Consider the following 21,963-nt stretch of genomic DNA (forward strand, 5'->3'; position numbering starts at 1 on the left):
AAATATATATATATTTGCTATAAAGAACTTTTAGAAGTAGATGAGAAAGAGGGTGCTATTCCTTTCAAAATATTTGGAATAATAGCTCTTTAATCCTTGGAAATGAACTGAGAAATATAAATACTTCTAATTATTTAAAAACCTCAAAGGTGACCCGCTCATCACCTGAACTGTGCTTGGTATGCTGAAATGCAGCAATGCCAGTCTCCCAAAAATGTACCTGCCCATATTTCAACTGTCAACACATTCTTTCCACCACGTAGAAGGTGAAGGTCAACAGTGTTCTCCCTGCATGCATTTCTAGTAACACCTTAACTCATGAATGTTAAATGGAAGGAGGTGGGACAGGGGAACAACAGGACTTCAAAAATAGCCCTGGGGAAATCAAATCTTGTTTTAACTTAGTGTGTTCATGACCGATCCATGGTTCTGAAAAGCAAAAAGCGTTTAATCAAAACTGTCCCCAAAAGACCTCATTTTAAATTCCTTTACTTTCTTTGAGCAGAAAGGAATAGGTTTCCTGATTATGACTATTGAAGCAGCCTTTACCTGTGCACAATAGCTGGTCTCCTACATGCTGTGATTTTTGGATGGCCTCCTGCCCCATAGAACTTGCCCTACTGCTGCCTGAAATTCTACCATAAGAGGGCATAGCATTGCCCCTTTAAAATAGAAATGCTTCTGGTGGTGCTAAGTACATGACACTTGGACGAAATGAGTTTTTCTAATGACTTTCCTTCTAGATCTCAGATTTTGAACAGACTAAGCCCAGAGAGAGTCCAGTGGGGGAAAGGCTGGAAGAAGGGAGAGGTGTAGGAGGAGGAATGGAGAAGGATGGAGGGCTGAGGTCTCCCAGCTACAACAAAGGACAAAAGAAATAGTAACTAAGAGTGGGATTTCAGGCCTCACTGGGGAACATTTGGAGAAGGGGCCTCCTTTACCCTTCCAAGTTGTATTGTGGGTGCAGCAGTCTATCCTGACTGGTGAAATGCCAACCCGGGGACCTGAGGCACTGCACCAGCCAGAGGTGGGGTCGTTCTGGGACTCATTTCAGGGCCTGTGTAGTTTAGGGGACAATGCCCTTTGTTTCTGATTGGTGGGAGAGGATAAAATGGAGCATCCTGGGTGATTTCAAGGCTTCATGCTAGAAGGCTCATCACTTAACCCACCAGTCTGAATTCCCATAAGGTACTGGGCCCTGTGTTGACAGACAGGAGAGATACCAAATAGTTTGGCTCTTAAGGAATGTCTAGCCTGGTTTGCAAGACAAAATAAGAGAAATGGAGTATGCAGCCATTTATCTGAGGCTTAACGTGCAACAGAGAAAACATGGGGGAGACACTGAATTGGGAGTTGGGAAACCTGGGTTCTGGTCCTAGACCCACTGCTGACCAACTATATATCCTTGGGAAAGTCACTTCCTTTGTTTGAGGTTCAGTTTCCTCATCTGTAAAATGGGAATTTTGTATCTTGTCCTGTATACTTCATGGGATTGAGTGAGAAACTAAAGATATAAAAACAGTGGGCCGGGCGCGGTGGCTCAAGCCTGTAATCCCAGCACTTTGGGAGGCCCAGACGGGCGGATCACGAGGTCAGGAGATCGAGACCATCCTGGCTAACACGGTGAAACCCCGTCTCTACTAAAAAATACAAAAAAAAAAAATAGCCGGGCGCGGTGGCGGGCGCCTGTAGTCCCGACTACTCGGGAGGCTGAGGCAGGAGAATGGCGTGAACCCGGGAGGCGGAGCTTGCAGTGAGCTGAGATCCGGCCACTGCACTCCAGCCTGGGCGGCAGAGCGAGACTCCGTCTCAAAAAAAAAACAGTGGAAACCTGTTTAAATTTCTGATTGTTATTAATCAGCCCTCCCTCCCTGCCTCCTACCTTCCCACCTTCCCTTTTTCTGTCCTTCCCTCTTTCCCTCCCTCCCCTCTTTCTTCCTCCCTTCCTTCCCCCTTTCTGTCCTTTCCTCTCTCCCTCCCTCCTTCCCTTCTTCCTTCTTTCCTTCCTTCTTTCTCTCAGGCACTGATATCAATGAATTTTCTTCAGATGACTTTTCTGAAAAACTATTGTGAGAAGGGCAATGTCGTTTAAAGTAATTATCTCTGGCCTTATATCCACTTTACAGTGAGTCACTATTTCTGAGAATTAAGCTCAATTCCAGGCAAAAAAGCCCAAGCCAGGAGGGAAGGCTCTGTAGGTGGCTCATGCAACACACAAGCAGATCTCTCTTCTCATTGACATGTCCTCACAGTAAATGATGACTTGAAGAATCCGAGGCAGGTTCTGCCCTCTAGCATTTGCCTTAGTTGGAAAGTCAGGGTCAGACATCTGTCTTAATGTGGGCATTGACTTTGAGTCCTTCTTTATGGGTGTCAAGTCTTGCAGTAGAGAATAAATGAACGTCAACCAAATAGAGGGGTTGCCTTTGCCTAAAGGTCATTCCAGTTTGTTGGTCATCTTAAGGATGATATTCAGGAAAGTGAACAAGGAGTCAGAGACTTGGTTTTGGGTCCCTTCTGTGCCATAAACTGGCCAAATGACCCTGGATGAGTCCCTATCCTTCACCTCTGGGTTTTAGCATTCTCATTGCTAAAGTGATTGGAACAGGTGACCTCTGAGAGGTCTCCCAAACCATCTACTGTGTGAAAAATATGAGTTTGTCACTTTCATCTGTGAGTGGCTCTCATTGGTTCCCTTCACAGGGAGCTTACCTTTCATTGGGTGGCCAGTTTCCACACATGGAACATGGCTCTTACTCAACGAGAAAGTAATCCAGAGCTCATTGTGTGCAATGGAGGGAGGTGTGGAACACTCTTGGACTCCCCCTTGGTTGAACTGCCCCCAACCATGATGAGTAAAATGGCCCCACCCCCTCTCAGTGAAATAAGATCCCGTTTTGCACAAGATGAGGTTTGTAAAGTGCCATTTAAAAAAAAAAGATTCTATTCTGTCAAAAATTACGGAATGTTCATGCTTTCATCAAAGTAGAGCCATGGCTTATATTTTACAACATTCATAGCTGTCTAATTTCACATACTGTTTTTCTATTCTGTCACATTTTGGACAAAAATGTCTTTTCTCTAAGATTCAGGACATTGCAGTGTGACGTAAAATTGCAATCTGGAGGAACATACTGTCCGTGGAGAAGGGATGATGAGGGCAACTGCCCCCTGACTCCCCAGTACTAGGCCACTGATTTCAGGGAAGGTACCTTTTTTGCCTTAAAGGGGAAACACAGTTGTCCAAAGTCTCTATGCCATGAAAAAGAAACCTCTGATGCACAAAACTTACAGAACGCTTGTCAGTTTCAACACTAACATAACCTTCAAAATAATTCCTTCTGCTCAATCAGGATCTTCATTTCTTCAGTCCTCCTTCCTGTACTTGCCCCAGTTTGACATCACATTCCTTAGCTAGAGGGGTGGGATGGGGGATGGATGAATGTTTTTCACCACCCAGTATTATCATTGTAAAGAAACAAGGCTGTGCCTGTTACTGTATAGAATGCTTATTTCCCCACACATGTAGCCCAGCCATGTTATTCAGTAATTATGCCTTTTGTAGCTTGAATATCCAAAGGAAAAACTTTCCCAGGTGAAAGGAGGCATGACCCTGCCAGCCCTTGAAATCCTGAATAGCTCCAATTCTTCACAGTTTAAATGGTTAAAAAGTTCTGTTGCCCCACACCCCCTAGAAAAAACCAGGGTTTGCACTTCATATCTCTCAGCACCTTAAAACAATATTAGAGCTCATTAAAATCAACCCAGGGCTCAAGAAGGGAAGCCTTCATTTAGGGGGAAAACTTTTCCCCTGTGCTGCTCTGGAAAATAGCACAATGCTGAGTGCAGGTATTTTACCTGACTAGGTTTCCTCTAATGATTTTTCCAAAGCACAGTTAGGGTACCTGCCTCCCAGACAGCACATGTCCAGGAGGCCCAGGTGAATGCGTGGGCCTGCCTACCACCAACCCAAAATTGCCTTAATATTTATTGACTGCCTACCATGTGAAAAAGGCCTCTTACTTGATTTTTTGTCTCTGTGGAGGTCCCTAAAGAAATGATTCTGTGTGTCTCTGGACTTCTTACAATCTAGAGACATGGAAAGGGAGCTGGCTATCTGGTTTCGGGATCCGTGAAGTATGGTCTAGAAAAGGAAGTATGGTCTAAAATGGTAGCCAGCTATACCCTTGCCCCTGGTCCCCTCAGCTCTAAAATGCTCAGATCCCAGCCCTACGGTTCTGTAAGGGGCCCACAAAAAACACAGAATTGGATCCCTCATTTCACATCCCAGCATATCCAACTGCCTCCTACTCAAATGTCCTGCTGCATTCAGGCCAGTTATGCTCCTGGCCTGTGACTCCTGAGGCTGTGCTCAGGCACATATGAGAATGAACAGCCCAGTGGGTGAGGGCACACACCTTGGAGGCTCAGACACTTCTGTCAGTGAGGACACAAAGACTATATATATATATATATATCCCCATTTTATCTTCATAAAGACTCTATGGTTTTCATGCATTGTAAATGAGAAAAGTAGAAGCACAGAGAAGTTAAGTTATTTGCCCAAGATGACACAGCTAGTAACTGCCAGAACTGGAATTTGAACTCAGGCAGTCTGGCTGTAGATCAGCATTGTCAAATAGAAATACAATGCAATGGATGCACCTTGAGGCGATAAGCATAAGCGAATTAATGCAGGAACAGAAAACCAAATATTGCTGGGTGTGGTGGCTCATGCCTATAATCCCAACACTTTGGGAGGCCGAGGCGGGCAGATCACTTGAGATGGTCAGGAGTTTGAGACCAGCCTGGCCAACATGGTGAAACCTCATCTCTACTAAAAATACAAAAATCAGTTGGGCATTGTGGTGCATGCCTGTAATCTCAGCTACTCGGGAGGCTAAGGCAGGAGAATCACTTAAACTCAGGAGGTGGAGGTTGCAGTGAGCTGAGATCACACCACTTCACTCCAGCCTGAGAGAGAGAGAGTGAGACTGTCTTCAAAAACAAACAAACAAACAAACAAAAACAAAAAACCAAGTATTTCATGTTCTCGCTTAGAAGTGGGAGCTAAACATTGAGCACACATGAACACAAACAGGGAACAATAGACACCATGGACTACTTGGTGGTGTGAGAAAGGGGTTGTGGGTTGAAAAACTGCCTATTGGAAATTATGCTCACCACCTGAGTGATGGGATCCATACCCCAAACCTCAGCATCATGCAGTATACCCATATAACAGTCCTGCACATGTACCCCAGTATTTGAAATAAAAGTTGAAATTCAAAAAAAGAAATATGATGCAAGTCACCTATGTAATTTTAAATTTTGTAGTATCCACATTAAAAATGGGGATACAGATGAAATTAATTTTAATAATATATTTTATTTAACCAAATATATTCACATTATTATTTCAACATGTAATCAGTACAAATAATTAATTCATGAGATATTTTCTCTGCCTCTAAGTCTTGGAAATCTTAGTATGCTTGAAAACTTAAAGCAATTCTTAGTTCAGACTAGCCACATTTCAAGAGCTCGGTAGCCACATGTTGCTGATGGCTACCATATTGGACAGTGCAGCTCTAAAGCCCTTTTCATGACATACACTGACTAAAATGAAGACATTAACACCTATTTGATAGGTTTTCCGAAAAAGATTCTAGCATAGTGTCTGACATACTGTAGGCACCTGTTAAATCAAAACATTTATTAGTTTCCTATCTGTGTGCTCTTTGCTAATGTCAGAATGCCTTCCACCCACCCCACCACCATACACGCACCTAGTCAAATCCTTCTTATCCTTCAGAGTCCGTCATATTCCTCCTCCTCTTCTATGAAGCCTTCCTTGATGACCATAACAGTCAACTCTCTCCTCCCAACTCATTTCTCACTTAATCTTTGTATGATACAGTTAGCACTAAACTGTACTGTGCCTCTATCTGCCCCCTCCCCCACTGAATAGTAGTCCTATCTCTCCAATTCTAAGCTCTTTGAAAGCTGGCACCCATATACATGCAACTTCCTCACCATGCCTACAGCTCTAATTATGGCGACTTCTAGGTCACTCAGAGTTGATACGCTGTTCATGGATTGATTAAACATTTGTCTTGCAACCCAAGGCCAAGCCCCTCACCTCCAGGGCTAAAAGGGCACTATGTCTCCTCTTTGCACATGCCTGTTTTTGGATTGAATGTCATGAAAGTACCAGTTTTATTACTTTTTAGTTAAGGCTTGAAACATGCAGGGTTTTATGTGAATGTACTAGTCAATCAAAAGGCAGGACCAAAGCAATGGATTCCTAGGACAAGAGGCACTAGGGATGTTTATCTGAAGAGCAAACCATGGTAGTCCCAGTGGGGACACTTAGAAATATCCCCAACCTCCTCCCGTCCACTGTGGCATGGAGCTTATGATTCTTCCCCTCTGCTCACTCTTGTTTCAGGGTTGGGAGAAGGAAGAGAACCAACCCCTAGCTCTGGCAGTTCCAGATGCCAATCCTCAAGGGATTTGACAGAAGATGTCACATAGAAACACTCAGTAAGCCAAGAAGATCCATATGCGGAGGGAGGAGTTCCTAGAAAGAAAGTCAGGCAGGAAGCCTGAGTGTGTCAATCAGTGTTAGATCTGGTCTCCATGTGACTTGGGCAAATCATATCCCTTCATGGGACCCCGGTCCCCTCATCTGCATGCTGTAGGGGTTTTTCATAGAAGTTTCTTCCACCTCAAAAATACACTAACTGTTAATGAACTAAGACTCACAAAATAATTTTAGAATGCAAAAAATTGGGGGAAAGGCAGTGTAATCTACAAAACTTTTCATGATGCCAAGCAATTGGATGGATTCTGGGTAAAGGCCTGCAACTATGGGTCATAAAGTTTGGAATTTCACATCTTGTTAAAGAACTCAGCTTTTTCACTGTTTGCAAAAGCCCTTAGATTTATGTACTTTGAAACCTACTGTGCTTTGGGAAAGAGGAGAATGATTTCTTTTAAAAAGAAGTAAATATCACCAGGACTGATTGTGTGAAGAATTCCACCTTGAGTTTGAATTCAAAGGCATTAGAAATCTTCTTTATTTTCAACAAAGAAAAAAAAATTTCTGCTTTGTTAAAGAAAAACAGTCGCATAGAAAAACATCCTTCTGTTTAATGAAAACCCATTTGTGCTCCTTTGAGCACGCCCCACAATACACACAGATGGGTTTACTTTCAGTTAATCAGAGGAAAAGCATCAATGAATGAAGGTGTTACTTTATATACACAGAACTGTTCCTTTGGGTGAGGTGTGAAGAAGAGCAGAAAACTCCTGCAAGGAGAACTGAATAGCATGTTTGGTGGGTGCAAGACCTTCAGCCTCTTCAGATTTGGTTTTGTGTCTGGTAGATCTTGTGTCTCATAAGTCTTGCTTGTCTCATAGATCACTGTACTCCCAAGAGTTTACCTTGCTCCCCACCTCTCGTGGGTTGCCCAGAAAGTCTGGCTAAGTCAGCAGCCCACAGCATGAACTTGAAGGGGAAAGGAAGAGGTTCAGCATGCAGATAATTTAGGTCTTTCTAGTGCTGTGAAGACAATTAAATGAAGTCATGTGTCACACTGCTCTATGTAACCCACTGTCTACAAATGCAGCAGCTCACTCTTCTCACTAGATAAAGCATGACTACTAAGCCACAAAACTGTTGTGACAAATGTGCCAAAAACAACACATCTACAGGCACATCTGTCTGCTTCAAAGTATTCCCCTTGTGAAGTCCCACACTTCTTTTATGAGACTGCTGCCACTGCTGATAACAGCATTTATTAAACTCCTATTTGGGGACTAATAATATGAGCCACACAAGAAAAGCACTTAAAACAGCACCTCCAGGGCTTAAGGGGTCCAGCTCTGTCAGAGGCATGTTTGCCTTTGATTCAATTTACCATACTTTTATTTAGTTTGTGCTCACATATTAATGTTGTTTTATTTGAATGCCTTCCTCCTTGCTTTGACCCAGTCATTTACATGCAATGGGAGGATCCATGTGGTTGCTTTAGACTTCATTAGCCAAGGAAGGAGACCAGACCTTCAACATTAATGACTCAGTGTCATATACAACCCCCCAACTATTGGCAGAGTTTACTTAGGACCACCGACCATAGTTCTTTTTCTACCACTCACTGTTTCTCTTGCAACAAGATATGCAAAGGCTGAACTTTTATTTATATATATATATATATACACACACACACACACATACATATATACATATATATATACACATATATATATACACACACACACACATACATACATATATATGCTACAGGTATAATAAAATGTTCACTCCTATTGATTTGGGATAAGAATTTGTTTCCTTTCTTAAATTAACTTTTTGTCGATCACTCCTATGACCTTAACTGCTACGGGTTTTCTGGCCTTCTTCTATTAAAAAATGTCTTTGATATTTATTTCCCTTTTGAGTAGTGCAGGGAAAACCTTATCATGGCCTTTCGTGAACCAGGAGCCTCAAAGGAAAGCAAATGTTTACAGCATGATCCTCAGAACTTTGCTCAGACAACATTCCCTGGACTTTCCCTTGACAGAAATGGGTGCCCCCAGGGTTTCTCCAAGGAGTAGAGAGGAGTTAGGGCTTGCACTTGGGGGCACAGTTGGCTTGTCTACACTCTAGATACCACCTGGGATTTCTGAGAGACTTCTGATCTCTGAAGCCACATGCCTAGGACAATGATTCTCAAACTCAACTATGTGTACATCAGAATTTCTGGGTGGGCTTCCCAAAATGCAGATTGGCAAGCCCCAGCCTTTGAGTTTCAGATTCAGTGAGTGGACCTGAGAGTGTGCATTTCTAACAGATTCCTAAATGATGCTGATGCTGATGGTTCTGGGCTCACACTTTAGGAACCACTTTTTTAGTTTACTCATAGAATCAGAAGTCCTGGGCTTGTGCCCTAGCACGGGTATGGAAAGAATACCATTTCTAGAGTGAGAGAGACCTGAACACCCCTGCTTAACTTGAGGCGTGACCCAGAGTCACGTCATCTCTGAGTCTCAGTTTCTTCATTCTGGAAAAGGGAATAATAATAATAATTCACAGGATTGTTGGGAGTTAATGTGTAAGTGTCAGGCACAGAGCCCCCCCCCCCCCCCCTCCAGCTCCTGGCTATGTAGTTGGTGTAAGAAAGTGTCCTGTTCGAGCAGCCAAATGTTTACCCTTCATGGGGGTTGGTGAGTTCTTTCAGGCCTGGTTGAATGTGCCATCCTAGGTAACTAGCAGACACAAAGAGGGTCTTATAAAATAACAGGCCTTCAGCCCAGAAATAGTTCTGTTAGGTAGATTGATTCTCAGGAGCTATTGGCAAGGTGTGATTTGGGGGCAAGCCCCTGCCTGTCTCTCTCTAGGCCTCGATATCCCCACCCTTAAAGTGAAGGGCTTGACCTAAATGATTTACTGTCTCGAAAGTTTCCTTCTGTTCTGACAAGTGTAGGATTCTGTGACTTAGAACTTGGGCACTTATTTCAGAATGGTCTATTAAAAGGAGAATAAAAAATAAGATTCTTGTTTTTAACCATTTAGTTATTTTTAAGGTCCTTAAACTTTCCAGCCTTCTTTTAAACTGGGATACTGCACAAAAAGTCAGAGACAACAGCTAAATATAACTAAATCTCCTTCACAGCTACATCTCCTTAAAATGCTCCATTACAGGTATAAAATGTTATATCTGTTATTTCATAGTGACATCTAGTGGCTTTTCCTTATCAAAGAATAAAATACGCATTTTCCTATTTGCTTGTCATAAGCTCTGCTGCAGAAATTCATTCAACAATCTTTTATTAATTGCTTACTTTATGTCAAACATTGTGCTAGGCCCTGAGGATATTATGTTGATAAACGATACGTGGTCCTTACCCTCCCAGAGCTCATAGTCCAGTGGAAGAGGCAGAAAAATCACTTGACAATCCCAGCACATTGTGATACATGTTACAATGGGAGAACACCAGGGCGACTGGAGCGGAGAAGGGGGTGCTTAATTCTGTCCAGAGAGGTCAAGGAAGGTTTTGCAGAGAAGACAGTTTTTGAGTTGAGTTTTGAAAGACTTTGCCAGGTATCCTACAAAGGATAAATAGAAGTCATTCAAAAGAGTAGGCAGTCCATACACAGAGGCAAAGCACCTGTGGAGTCACTGCCTGGGACTTCGATTTGGAAAATTCCTCATATAGGGTATAGAGCAAGGTTTCTCAACCTTGGCATTATTGGCATCTGAGGCAGGTTATTTCTTTGTTGTAGGAGGACTGTGCATGATAGGATAGCTAGCAGCATGCCTGGACTTGACTTACTAGATGCCAGTACCACCTCCCTCCCCAAGTTGTTACAACCAAAATATCCCCAGATATTGCCAAGTGGCCCAGAGTTGGGGGTTTGAGGAGTGGAGATGGAAGATCACTCACAATTGAGAAAGACTTGTATAGAGGGAGCTCACTTGAGATAAGGCTGGACAGAAAGAAAGGTGGTTGCTGGGTTCCACAAGGCTGTCTCTAGCATGTGGAAGAGCTTGGGCTTCATGTCATAGTTGATAGGGAGCCATTGGGAGGGCTTAATTAGGGAATGACAGGTTAGGTATGTGCCATCTAAGGGTGTGGAAGTGGCTTGGGACTGGAGACATGAAGGGTAGGACGGGATGCTACTGCAATGTTTCAGGAGAGAAGTGATGAAGTCCTAACCCCAGGCAGTGGTGCAAAGGATGGATTTCAGAGCTGTTTAGAAACTAGAAAGGACTTAAGGGAATGTTTAGCTCTTAGTAGTGAGGGGAGATTAGAGGAGTCAAGGATGGCCCCTTGGTTTCTTGCCTGGACAACTCTTTCATTTGTTGCTATTATTTCCACAATTGCTTATCAGTGATAGGAAAAAGTTGGCCTAAACTTGTAGACACAAAGCAGGTTCACTGCATTGTTTATAAACTTATATGGGTTTGGTGAAACAGAACACACTCATAAACAACAAGTTACATAAAGTGGGTTTATTACTTACAGATAGGCAGCAAGGGACAAAAGAAGTCTAGGATCCATTGTGAACTGGTTTCCCAAGACTCAAGAAAGTCGCCTGGGTGAATGAGTCTCGACTAAGCATGCCTCACTTGCAGAATCACTGAGGGACCCCAAAAGGCAGCCTTTCCTGAGTTATATACCTCAGGGACCATGTGACTCCTTTAGCAAAGCTTTGAAGGACATCCTGCTTCCAAGAGAGAGAGGAATAAAGGCTAGGCTGTCCCAGGCAGTTCCTCCCTATCTCAAGATGTTAGATTCTCCAGGAAGGACTGGAACAAGGCTCTTGCTGTTTCAGGCAGTTCCTCCCTATCTCAGGATACTGCACTCCAAGCACATTCTACAGTTATTCTTAAGAATGACAAGCAAAAACCAGGGGAGTACTGTGTTGGTACAAGGCCACCCAGAGAACTGTCCTTCAATAGAAAGTGGCAAACCTTTAACTGCGTAGTGCCTGTAAAGGCACCATGGGCATACAGAAGCACCAATCAGCCATTCAATTAACCCATGTAACCCAACTGGGAGTCATGGCTCCAATTAAAAAATGTGACACCTTGTCATTTTAATTAGGTGATACATTTGGTCACAAGAAAGTCCTGTCCAATTACTACTAAGTGAAACAGGCAGAGTATGATTTTCCTGGGGCTGAACTGGCCTCATTCAGTTAAAATTAAGTCAGTCCATTCAGCAGCACCCTTCAGTTTCATGTCAACCTGAAGAAAGATTTCCAGCAACTATCAGAGACTTGCTGTCACCTGCATCTTACTCTGTTTTGATCAATGCCTGAATCCAGGCATTGCCAACAGGAACAGGAAAGTATGGTGAAGACATCGGGGGATATAATCAGAATGTAGATGTCTTTTGACAGGCTTAGATTTCCTCCATCAAGAAGAGATTAAACAGGGCCACAAATACACTGCATCAGTTCCTGACAATATAGATTGAGTTTCAGCGTGGCATATATGTGAAAGAATGAAACAATTGAGCTTACTGTGTATCAGTGGTGTGGTGTGGCCGCCAAAATGGTCCATGTGATCTGACACCACATTAAGAGAAATGGTGTCAAGAATGAGGGAAGTGATAGACTGTCCCTTCTTGTTGCTTGTCAGATCATGCTTAGAGGGCCATGTTCCAATAAAGTGGAATGCATTTGCAGGCAGACAACAGAATAGTGGGGCCTTTAAGCTATATAGAGAATAGTTGAAAACCATTTTCAGCGTAAAGAAGAGAATCCTTGGGGTAAATGCTGTCTTCGAATATCTGAAGCCACACAAGTGGAATTTTAAAAAGATCCCTAAATAGACCATGATGGTCTGGAAACTACCACTTTGTGCTGACCACTCCGTATCTTATCTTCAGTTCAGGTTGCTCTCTGAGTGCCAGATCTGTTCATTCAACTCTACTCAGATGTCCTTCAGGCACCTCAGACCTTTTCCAGAGCCTTAGGAGGCATCCTTAACTCCTCCTCTTTCTCCCCTGAATCCCTTTTGTCACTTTCACCTGCTAAATATTTCTCTAGTCTGCTCCTCCTTCTCTTTTGCCTTGTCTTCTGCAGTAACCTCTTAACTAACTTCACTAATTTCATCTTCACACACTATACATAATGACCTTTCTAAAACACAGACCTCATCGTGTCATTCCCCTGCTTAAAGCCCTTCAAAGCCTCTCTGTTTCCTGTGGAATTAACTTTGAATGCTTTAATGTGGCATCTGTGGCCTTTCACAACCAGGTCCTGGGCTCCCTCTCCATCTTCAATTCCTGCCACTACTCCTTCACTCCCCAGGAAGTTTTTCGATGCACATTTCTCTTGCACAGTAGGCTGATTTATGCCTCTGTGCCTCTGCCCATGCTGACCCTTTTGTCTTGTCTTATACTCCTTTCCTCTCTCCTTGATTCATTTTTTTTTTTTTTTTTGAGATGGAGTCTCACTCTGTCACCCAGGCTGGAGTGCAGTGGTGATATCATGGCGCACTGCAGCTTCTACCTCCTAGGCTCAAGTGAGCCTCTCACCTCAGCCTCCCAAGTAGCTGAGACTACAGGTGTGCACCACCACGCCCACTAATTTTTCTATTTTTTTTCAGAGACAGGGTTTCACCATGTTTCTCAGGCTGGTCTCGAACTACTGGGTTCAAGTGATCTGCCTGCCTTGGCCTCCCAAAGTGCTGGAATTGCAGGTGTGAGCCACCGTGCCCAGTTGCCTCATCTAATTCTTATTTGTTTTTAAAAATAAAGCTGCAGAAACCCTTGTCTTATCTTTAGGCTAGGTTAGAAATCAGTGTGAGGTGTTTTTTATCACACCCTTTACTTGCTCCAAGCATTCGTAGCACACACAATTGCAACACTTTCCCCGAGTTTCCATGTCTTATCCTTGTCTGTATCCCCAGTGCCTGCCGCAGTGCCAGGCACACATTAGGTGCCGAGACTAAACAAGTCTTGACGTGACCTGACCACTGAGGGAAAACTGGCCACGTCTCTGTTTGCCCCGTACCCCAGCCACATTCCCCAGCGTGTTTCTCATATTGCCCTAAAAGCTCTTCCTTGGATATAATGAGCATCCTGGATTCTTTTTCTGACATAACCTCCAAGGTATTACCTTTACCTGCCTTCCTACTTCCAACACACCATGCAATTCAGGAGACCCCTGGACACTGGACACCTACCCTTCAGCAGATCTTTCTTTCTTTTTACATGTGGAATATTTCTAAGCAGCATCAAGTGCTTTCAGTGGAGGCATTCTAGGTCTCCAATGCTATTTGCCCTGGAAGAAGGGGGCTGTTAACACTCACTGAAACTCTGCAGGTATTGTCATCTGAGTCTAGGTGGCTGTTATCAACAAGGCAGCAGTGTGTGTATGTGTGTGCCCCTCTAACTTCTCTGCTGCAGTGATAATCCCTACAGTGTAGACACAGAGGCTGCCTACATTGGGCTGTCTGTATTTCCTAAGGGCACTAGGTGACCTTCAAGTTGAATGTATACTGGATCCACACACCCATAACATGAGAGGCCCTCTCTGAAAGTCTGTCTCTGTGTTGCCTTCTCTCTATCCATGTTGGGGTAGGGGTGGTGCTTATGAAACATTGATTGTGTCATTAATCCTGGTGGTTGGGATCTATTTGCTCTGAAAGACTAGGAACAGTGTTTAGGAAGGAGAGCTGCAGACTTGCACTGTGGTGCACTCTTAATATTTACCAGAAGATGTCACTGTAGGCTTGAACCAATACAACAAATTAGGGCAAGAGGACTTCCAGTTAAGCATGAAGGTGACTCCATTTTGGGGGGTTAAAACACCAAGCAGCCCCCATTACAATGCATGCCTGGAAAAGCTGGTTGAAAGGTTAATCCAAATGTGTCGCAGGCCTTAATAAATTTCTTTTTATTTTTCCAAATAATCAGACTAATTGCCACTAAACTGTTGCCTCAGGGCTATCATAAAGGCTCAATAAATATGCACTGAATGGATGAATACTAAAACTAGGAGTGGAAGGAGGGAACCCAGGGCTTTAGTAGTCATCTTTGTTGGTAAAGGCTACTGGAAAACAAAAGCTACTACTCTTTAGCAGTGGCTCCTTATGGAGATGAAATTTGGTGGCACCAACAAAGTCAGGTCCTAGGGAAAGTAGTGAGATAAGTGAAGGTGCTCTTGGCCCCTTTTCCATCCTCACTCCCAGATGCTTCTCCTGTGCCCTATGCTTGTTTCTTCCTAAAAAAATATATAAAGTGATTTATTTTAAGAAAAACCTTCCTGTGATTTTTTACAAGGCACTTGGAAGATTATCCAGAGTTTTTATGTCATGAGGCATGTCCCTAGCTCTCTCCTTCCTCTTCCCCAGCATAGTTCATCAAGTAAGCAGTTAAAGAAGTTACTGAGATTCTGCTTAATGCCAGGGACAAAGGCCAATGTACAAAGCTGGAATGGATGGGATGAGGGTTATATAGAAGAATACGACAGAGCCCCTGTCATTGAAAACATAGTTTAAGTGGAAATATAAACAATTAATTGTAATTCAGTATCACACATTTTTTTTGGGGGGTGGTGGGGTGGAGGGGTAGGGTCTCGCTCTGTTGCCCAGGCTGAAATGCAGTGGCATGACCACAACTCAGTGCAACCTCTGTCTCCTGGGTTCAAGTGATTCTCGTGCCTCAGCCTCCTGAGTAGCTAGGATTACAGGAGCACACCACCATGCCTGGCTAATTTTTGTATTTTTAACAGACAGGGTTTCACCGTGTTGTCCAGGCTGGTCTCAAACACCTGACCTCAAGTAGTCCACCCACCTCAGCCTCTCAAAGTGCTGGGGTTACAGGCATGAGCCACTGTGCTCAGCCCCAGTATCACAAATATTTTAACAAAGGCTAAGTATGAAGTGCATGGCAACACAGAGGAAGAAATGATAAGCGGCAACACAGAGTGGGGTACACTTTTTCACAGAAGAGATGGTACTCGAACTGGTACTTGAAGGATGAGTAGAATTTTCCAGCCAAAGAGGGAAGATCATGGCAGGCAGAGCAAGCACCATGCACAGGATAGAGGCATAGGAGATAGATTTCAGGATGCCTGAGTTGCTGGAAGTCCCAGTTGGGAGAAACGTTTCCTCAATGAACATCAGCCAATATTCAGTCAAGCAGGTGGCTGAGCAGGTTCTCTGTGGCTCCTCATGCGTGTGTAGAGAACAACCACTCCATCAGATGGGAATGAATGTTTCAGAAAAGTTGCAAGCCATTCTCCGGGTTTCCTTCAAGAAGCTAAATGCTAATATTCAATGTTTATTGTTGCTTTCCTTCCACAATATGCCCTTCTGTGACCTCGTCCTTCATCTTCTGTACCTGAGTGGTAACTCATTTCTCATGAAAAGCACAACGACAGGGTTCTCTTCTTGCGTATGCCTGATTGTATCATAGATTTGATGTTTCTGGGGTGTGTGCTTACCATGTATGGTGTGAGTATGTTAGCATGTGGTTTAAATGTTTGCTAGTCTGCTATTTGAGCAAAGAACTTTGTTTGAAGCCCTAAAGAGAAGATAGCCATATAGCAAAGCTTCCACACTTGCTGACATCCATGTGCCCTTTCAGTAGATAAGGAAAAGGGACATTTTGAAGCTGCTGATAGCGTTTAGTTTCCTATCCTGGGAATATTATCATATGAGCAAAGTTGGAAACCAAGGTAGTAGCTTGCATATATGCCATTGGCAGCTACCATGTCTATTTCAGTCAGTAACTAAGCACAGCGCTTATTTCTGGAGGCCCTGGGCTACTCTGCCTATCTCTACATTCCACTTCCATAATGTATGAGCCATAATATGACAACAGCCAGAATCAAGAGTATCATATCATACACTCTTCTAATTAGTTTTTTCAAAAACATAAAGATATGCAGATTAGACTGAATATTAGAAAATATGCTATTGTATATGTAATAAGGTTAGAATTTTAATCCACTTGTCAACTCCATTTCACTCCAATAAAGCATGTGCTTCCATTGAGTCTCCATTTCATGATCACTAAATGGTTTACAGTGGGGAGCATGAAATAAAGTGGTTGCCTAGTTAGCCAATGGTGTCATTGGGAAGATTTTATCTTTGGCTAGAGAGGGAGAAAAAGAGGGGAAGGGGGAACAGGAGTGAAGCAAGACAAGGTCGATGTCTGGAATCTAACCTTTTCATACCTGTTTTAGCTGAAGTATCAGCAAATTGGTTGAAAAACTTAGCTATCTCTAGGCTAGTGAGACTCAGCAGAGGGGACTGCTGAGGGACAGTTTACAGGACAAATGCCATCAGATCCCTGTCATTTTTGCTTTGCCTTCCTTTTTGGCCAGTGAACACCACAAATGCCATGTACCTCCATGACTCCACTTATTTCACCCATATCTCTGACTGTTGGTTTTTGTGCTTCATCCATAGGAACTTCCACTACATCACCATCCTCCGAGACCCAGTGTCCCGGTACTTGAGTGAGTGGAGGCATGTCCAGCGAGGGGCAACATGGAAAGCATCCCTTCATGTCTGCGATGGAAGGCCTCCAACCTCCGAAGAGCTGCCTAGCTGCTACACTGGCGATGACTGGTCTGGCTGCCCCCTCAAAGAGTTTATGGACTGTCCCTATAATCTAGCCAACAACCGCCAGGTGCGCATGCTCTCTGACCTGACCCTGGTAGGCTGCTACAACCTCTCTGTCATGCCTGAAAAGCAAAGAAACAAGGTCCTTCTGGAAAGTGCCAAATCAAATCTGAAGCACATGGCGTTCTTTGGCCTCACTGAGTTTCAGCGGAAGACCCAATATCTGTTTGAGAAAACCTTCAACATGAACTTTATTTCGCCATTTACCCAGTATAATACCACTAGGGCCTCTAGTGTAGAGATCAATGAGGAAATTCAAAAGCGTATTGAGGGACTGAATTTTCTGGATATGGAGTTGTACAGCTATGCCAAAGACCTCTTTTTGCAGAGGTATCAGTTTATGAGGCAGAAAGAGCATCAGGAGGCCAGGCGAAAGCGTCAGGAACAACGAAAATTTCTGAAGGGAAGGCTCCTTCAGACCCATTTTCAGAGCCAGGGCCAGGGCCAGAGCCAGAATCCGAATCAGAATCAGAGTCAGAACCCAAATCCGAATGCCAATCAGAACCTGACTCAGAATCTGATGCAGAATCTGACTCAGAGTTCGAGGCAGAAGGAGAACCGGGAAAGCCTGAAGCAGAACTCAGGCAAGGAGCAGAACGGTAACACCAGCAATGGCACCAACGACTACATAGGCAGTGTAGAGAAATGGCGTTAAATGGCTCAAAAAGGCCTGCACATACTTCTCCCAAAGCGCCACTGAAAAGATGGCATAGTTTAAAAGATGAAAGTGTCCAAACACATCCTGCTTCCTTCATTGGGGAAGTTAAAAAAAGAAAAGTTTAGATGTTGCCTTTACAGTTGCCTTTCAATTCAGTGTTATACTGTGCGTGGGTAAAACAAATCTCAATATGGAATTAAATTGTCTTTTTGGGGTTGGACTATTTATGAAATCCGAAAGCCAAGCCAGACTCACCAGAAATTGCTGTTTAGATATTTTAAGAAGTTCTTAAATTAGTCATGGAGACAAAATGAAAACATAAAATGTGACCATTTAACTTATGGCTAAGAAATGGACTTTAAATTATTCATGATACACTGTTAAAACCCAGTCTTGGATTCAAACATTTTTTCAAGGGGTGAGAATAAGTATAAACATAAAGCGACTAAAATGAAATATAAAACCTTTTATTTTCTTCTGATTTTAACAAGGAATCTATTTAAATAGAATAACAACTGATGGTGAATCTTACTAAGCTGTAGAAAATAAAAAATTCCTCTCCAAACATGAGTAGTTTTATGTCAAAATATTGGCTTTTCAAGAACAGGACTCATATCTTGATATTTAAGAGATGTTTAAAATTTAAAACTTTTTCTACCTTCTACTGTTTAAAGGTTTTAAACAGGGTGTATCTCACATTAAACAAAACATCTTTTTTTTTTTTTTTTTTCAAAATGAAATACCAATGTAAAGATCTAATTTCCAGGCGCTTTCAGGGCACTGTAATTTCAACAATACTGGAATCATTTTGGCGCTGCTTCCCATTCATTTTAAGGCTTCTCTGAATTGTGCTCATTCCAAATTAACCCATGTATAGAATCTTTCTTCATCTAAATGGTGTGTTGCTGAGTTTGTTGTGGTATATAATCCTGGATTAAAGTCAGGACTTTCTTTCTATAGAATTATTTTATCAATATTCGTGTAGTGAGGTCCTAATCAAGAAACTTGAACAGGATAATGTGTCTAAAAATATTGCTGAAGTTATTCTTGATCAGATAGAATTTAACCTAAAATGTGAACTCTTACTTACTTTTTCTACATCTCTACTGTAATGTTTCCAGTTGGGCCAACTATTTCTAGCCCTTTAGTTCTTTTTCGTGTTGACAGATTTGTAGACAATTACAAAAGCCAAAAAAGGATAAAATAAGCATTAGGAAGGCTAGCCAGAGTTATTCAATAGCACCTTGATAATGTGGGCAAACCCTTCTACGAAATTTTTGTTTTGAAAAGAGCAAAAGTAAAAACTGTTCTGTAGTGAGGTTACATATCAGGAACATAATAGTTGAGCAGAGTGATTTGGTAGTGTAAGTCGATGCAAAAATACTTCTATGGTATCAATTACAAACTGACCAAGATAAAAAGAAGTATGTGACCCACCGTGCTGTCAAGCATCATGATTCCTGGCAGTTTTCATTTTACTATGGATTTTGCTATACTTATGCAATGACTTGTACTAACCTCCTGGCTGTAAATCAAACAAGGTGACTGAAAGTGGCATTTATGTTTTCAGAAGGGACACGCTTAGAAGTGTGACCATGAAGTTATATCTTTTACAATCTGCTCATGTGTTTCTTCTGTAGTAATATAGCCACAAACTGGACAATAAGCTGGGTATTTGGGTTTAAAATGGATTTTCTTGACTCTGAGCTTGTATCGCTATTTCTAGCTTTTGTTTTGTCTGGCAGTATTGCAATCCTGAAAATCCTGAGAGCTAAAAAACTGAAAGGAAGTTTTTAAAAACTACACTTTGAAGTCACAGTGTTTTAGAGTAAAACTATTTTGTGTACAATTGTGTTTTTAAAATAGTTAGTAGATCACTATGATATTTCAATTTTCTTTAGTTTTAATTGAAAATGTTTGCTTTTAAAACTGATAGGTACTGTTGGAAAGCAGGATGAAGCCTGAGCCAGTGGAAGAGCTTGTTACAGAAAAAACATTTTGTGTTATTGCTGTGGTGTGCATGATTTGCAAAGACTAAGTGCATTTTCTCCGTCTATACTGATTATTGTATATAGAGGATGTTATAAATATACACTTTTGCCATTATGTAAATCCCATGATTTCAACTGTAAACATCTGTCCATTGGTGTAGCTTTACAAACCATTCACTGATTTTGTGCAATTTAACAATAGATATGAAATAAAGTTTAAATTACAGTCTCTGAGTAATCTCGTAATTTCAAGATTTGCAGCCACTAGACATTGTGATCTCACAAACCAGAACAGAATTTTTTTCAACAAGGCATTTCCTTTTTTCCTCTTGGCAGCCAGGCATGAAAACTAGATGGCCCATTCTAATCCCTCACACTAAAATGGCCTTAATTTGGGGTGATTCCTTCTGGGAGTCCATGTTTTTTGTACAAGCTTGTCCAACTCACAGCCCACCAGCCACATGCAGCCCAGGATGGCTTTGAATGCAGCCCAACACAAGTTCATAAACTTTGTTAAAACATTATATTTATTATAGACCTTTTTTTTTTTTTTTAGCTCATCAGCTATCATTAGTGTTAGTGTATTTTATGTGTGGCTCAAGGAAGCCAAAAGATTGGATACTCCTGGTGTAAGACAAAGTTTGCTATGCAAATGAATAGGCATAACTTTTAAGTTAAAACTTATTAAATACTTGCATATCTAAGAGCATGCAGAAAGGAAAAATAGTGCTCTTCATTCTCCCTTCTATCCACAGGGTAGAGTTTAAAGGTAAGCATTAATGTATTGGTTTTTAAAGTCCTGAACACAAAATGTACACATCTTTTCAAACAAACTCTTGTAGTTAGCACTATGGGGGAGTGGGGTATGATTTGTCCTTGCACTTTTCCAAAGAGACTTCAATTGTCAGTCCCAAGGGATCAGAAGGAAGAAAGTTACAAATTTGGTTGGAGGTGTAGTTAAGTATCCTTAGCCTGTAAACTACTCATATGTACTGTATAAGTCCATTTTCATACTGCTATACAGAACTGCCCAAGATTGGGTAATTTATAAAGGAAAGAGGTTTAATTGACTCACAGTTCTGCATGGCTGAGGAGGCCTCAGGAAACTCACAATCATGGCAGAAGGTAAAGGAAAAGCAAGGCATCCTCTTCACAAGGTGGCAGGAAGGAGAAGTGCTGAGTGAAAGGGGAAGAGCCCCTTATAAAACCATCAGATCTAGTGAGAACTCACTATCACAAGAACAGCAAAGGGGAAACCACCGCCATGATTCAATCACCTCCACCTGGTCTCTCCCTTGACATGGGGATTATGGGGATTACAATTCAAGATGAGATTTGGGTTGGGACACAAAGCCTAACCATATCAGCTTACATGGTTTTGCCTGTCAACTGCTTCTTGATCAATATTTGGGCTGCCAAAGGGCCTGATTGTATAAAGATCCTACACCCCCTTGGGAGGAGCTGTGAACAGGAACATAAAGTCCAAGACCTTGAAATATTTCCGAAATATCCTCCCTGAGGAGGGTAGGCACTCATGGAGAGCAGGGCACTCTAACTGTAGTAGAGAACAGATAGGAAACCTGCTAAGGAAATGAGCTGTTGAGGCAGCCCAACTTGGAGCTGGAATGAAGAAACAACGAATTGGTTCAGTTCCTCGGGACTTAATTAGGATTCTCAATAAGGATGATAACCAGGTACAACCAGGACTGCCTTTGGGTGGTGGGTCTAATAAAGCTGTCACAATGGGAAGGATGGTTTCCTTCCATGGGTGTAGTACGGGGGGGTAAAAAGGAGCATAAAACTCACATGCTGGGTCTGAGTCACAGAAGAGAACCACAGAATAGGCCAGGTTGTGATGTGCAACCCACAGCTTTCTTGCATTCATTGACCTGAAGACACTGCTTTTAACACTGAAAGTTGGGAAAGGGGAGACAGGGTATTCCTTTTGCACAAATGGCCATCAGAGGTGGACTGGAAGTTTTTATCTCTTGTCTTCTCTAGAGATTGAACTAAGCAAAGAAACAAAAGCCGAGTACTTTGTAGAAAGTTCTAGCAAAAAAACAGTATGCTGACTCCAAACGTAATCCTCTGGCACTGTGGAGTAAGGCAACTCGAATCTCTCACTTGGCAAGAATGAGGCCGCCTGAGAGTTTTAACT

General features: G+C 42.4%; 1 protein-coding gene across 3 annotated transcripts in view; it reads left to right on the forward strand.

Moving 5' to 3' along the window:
- HS6ST2 (heparan sulfate 6-O-sulfotransferase 2) overlaps positions 1 to 20,034 on the forward strand; it is a 344,995-nt gene extending 324,961 nt beyond the window's left edge. For all 3 annotated transcript variants that reach the window (XM_017954386.3, XM_031660878.1, XM_003918293.5), the window contains one exon: positions 16,941 to 20,034. In XM_017954386.3, the coding sequence (XP_017809875.1) occupies positions 16,941 to 17,811 (871 nt within the window). In that variant the 3' untranslated portion in view covers positions 17,812 to 20,034. The remainder of the gene's footprint in view (positions 1 to 16,940) is intronic.
- Positions 20,035 to 21,963: the final 1,929 nt, after the last annotated feature.

Source organism: Papio anubis, chromosome X (assembly GCF_008728515.1).
Source record: "Papio anubis isolate 15944 chromosome X, Panubis1.0, whole genome shotgun sequence".
Classification (NCBI taxonomy): Eukaryota; Metazoa; Chordata; class Mammalia; order Primates; family Cercopithecidae; genus Papio; species Papio anubis.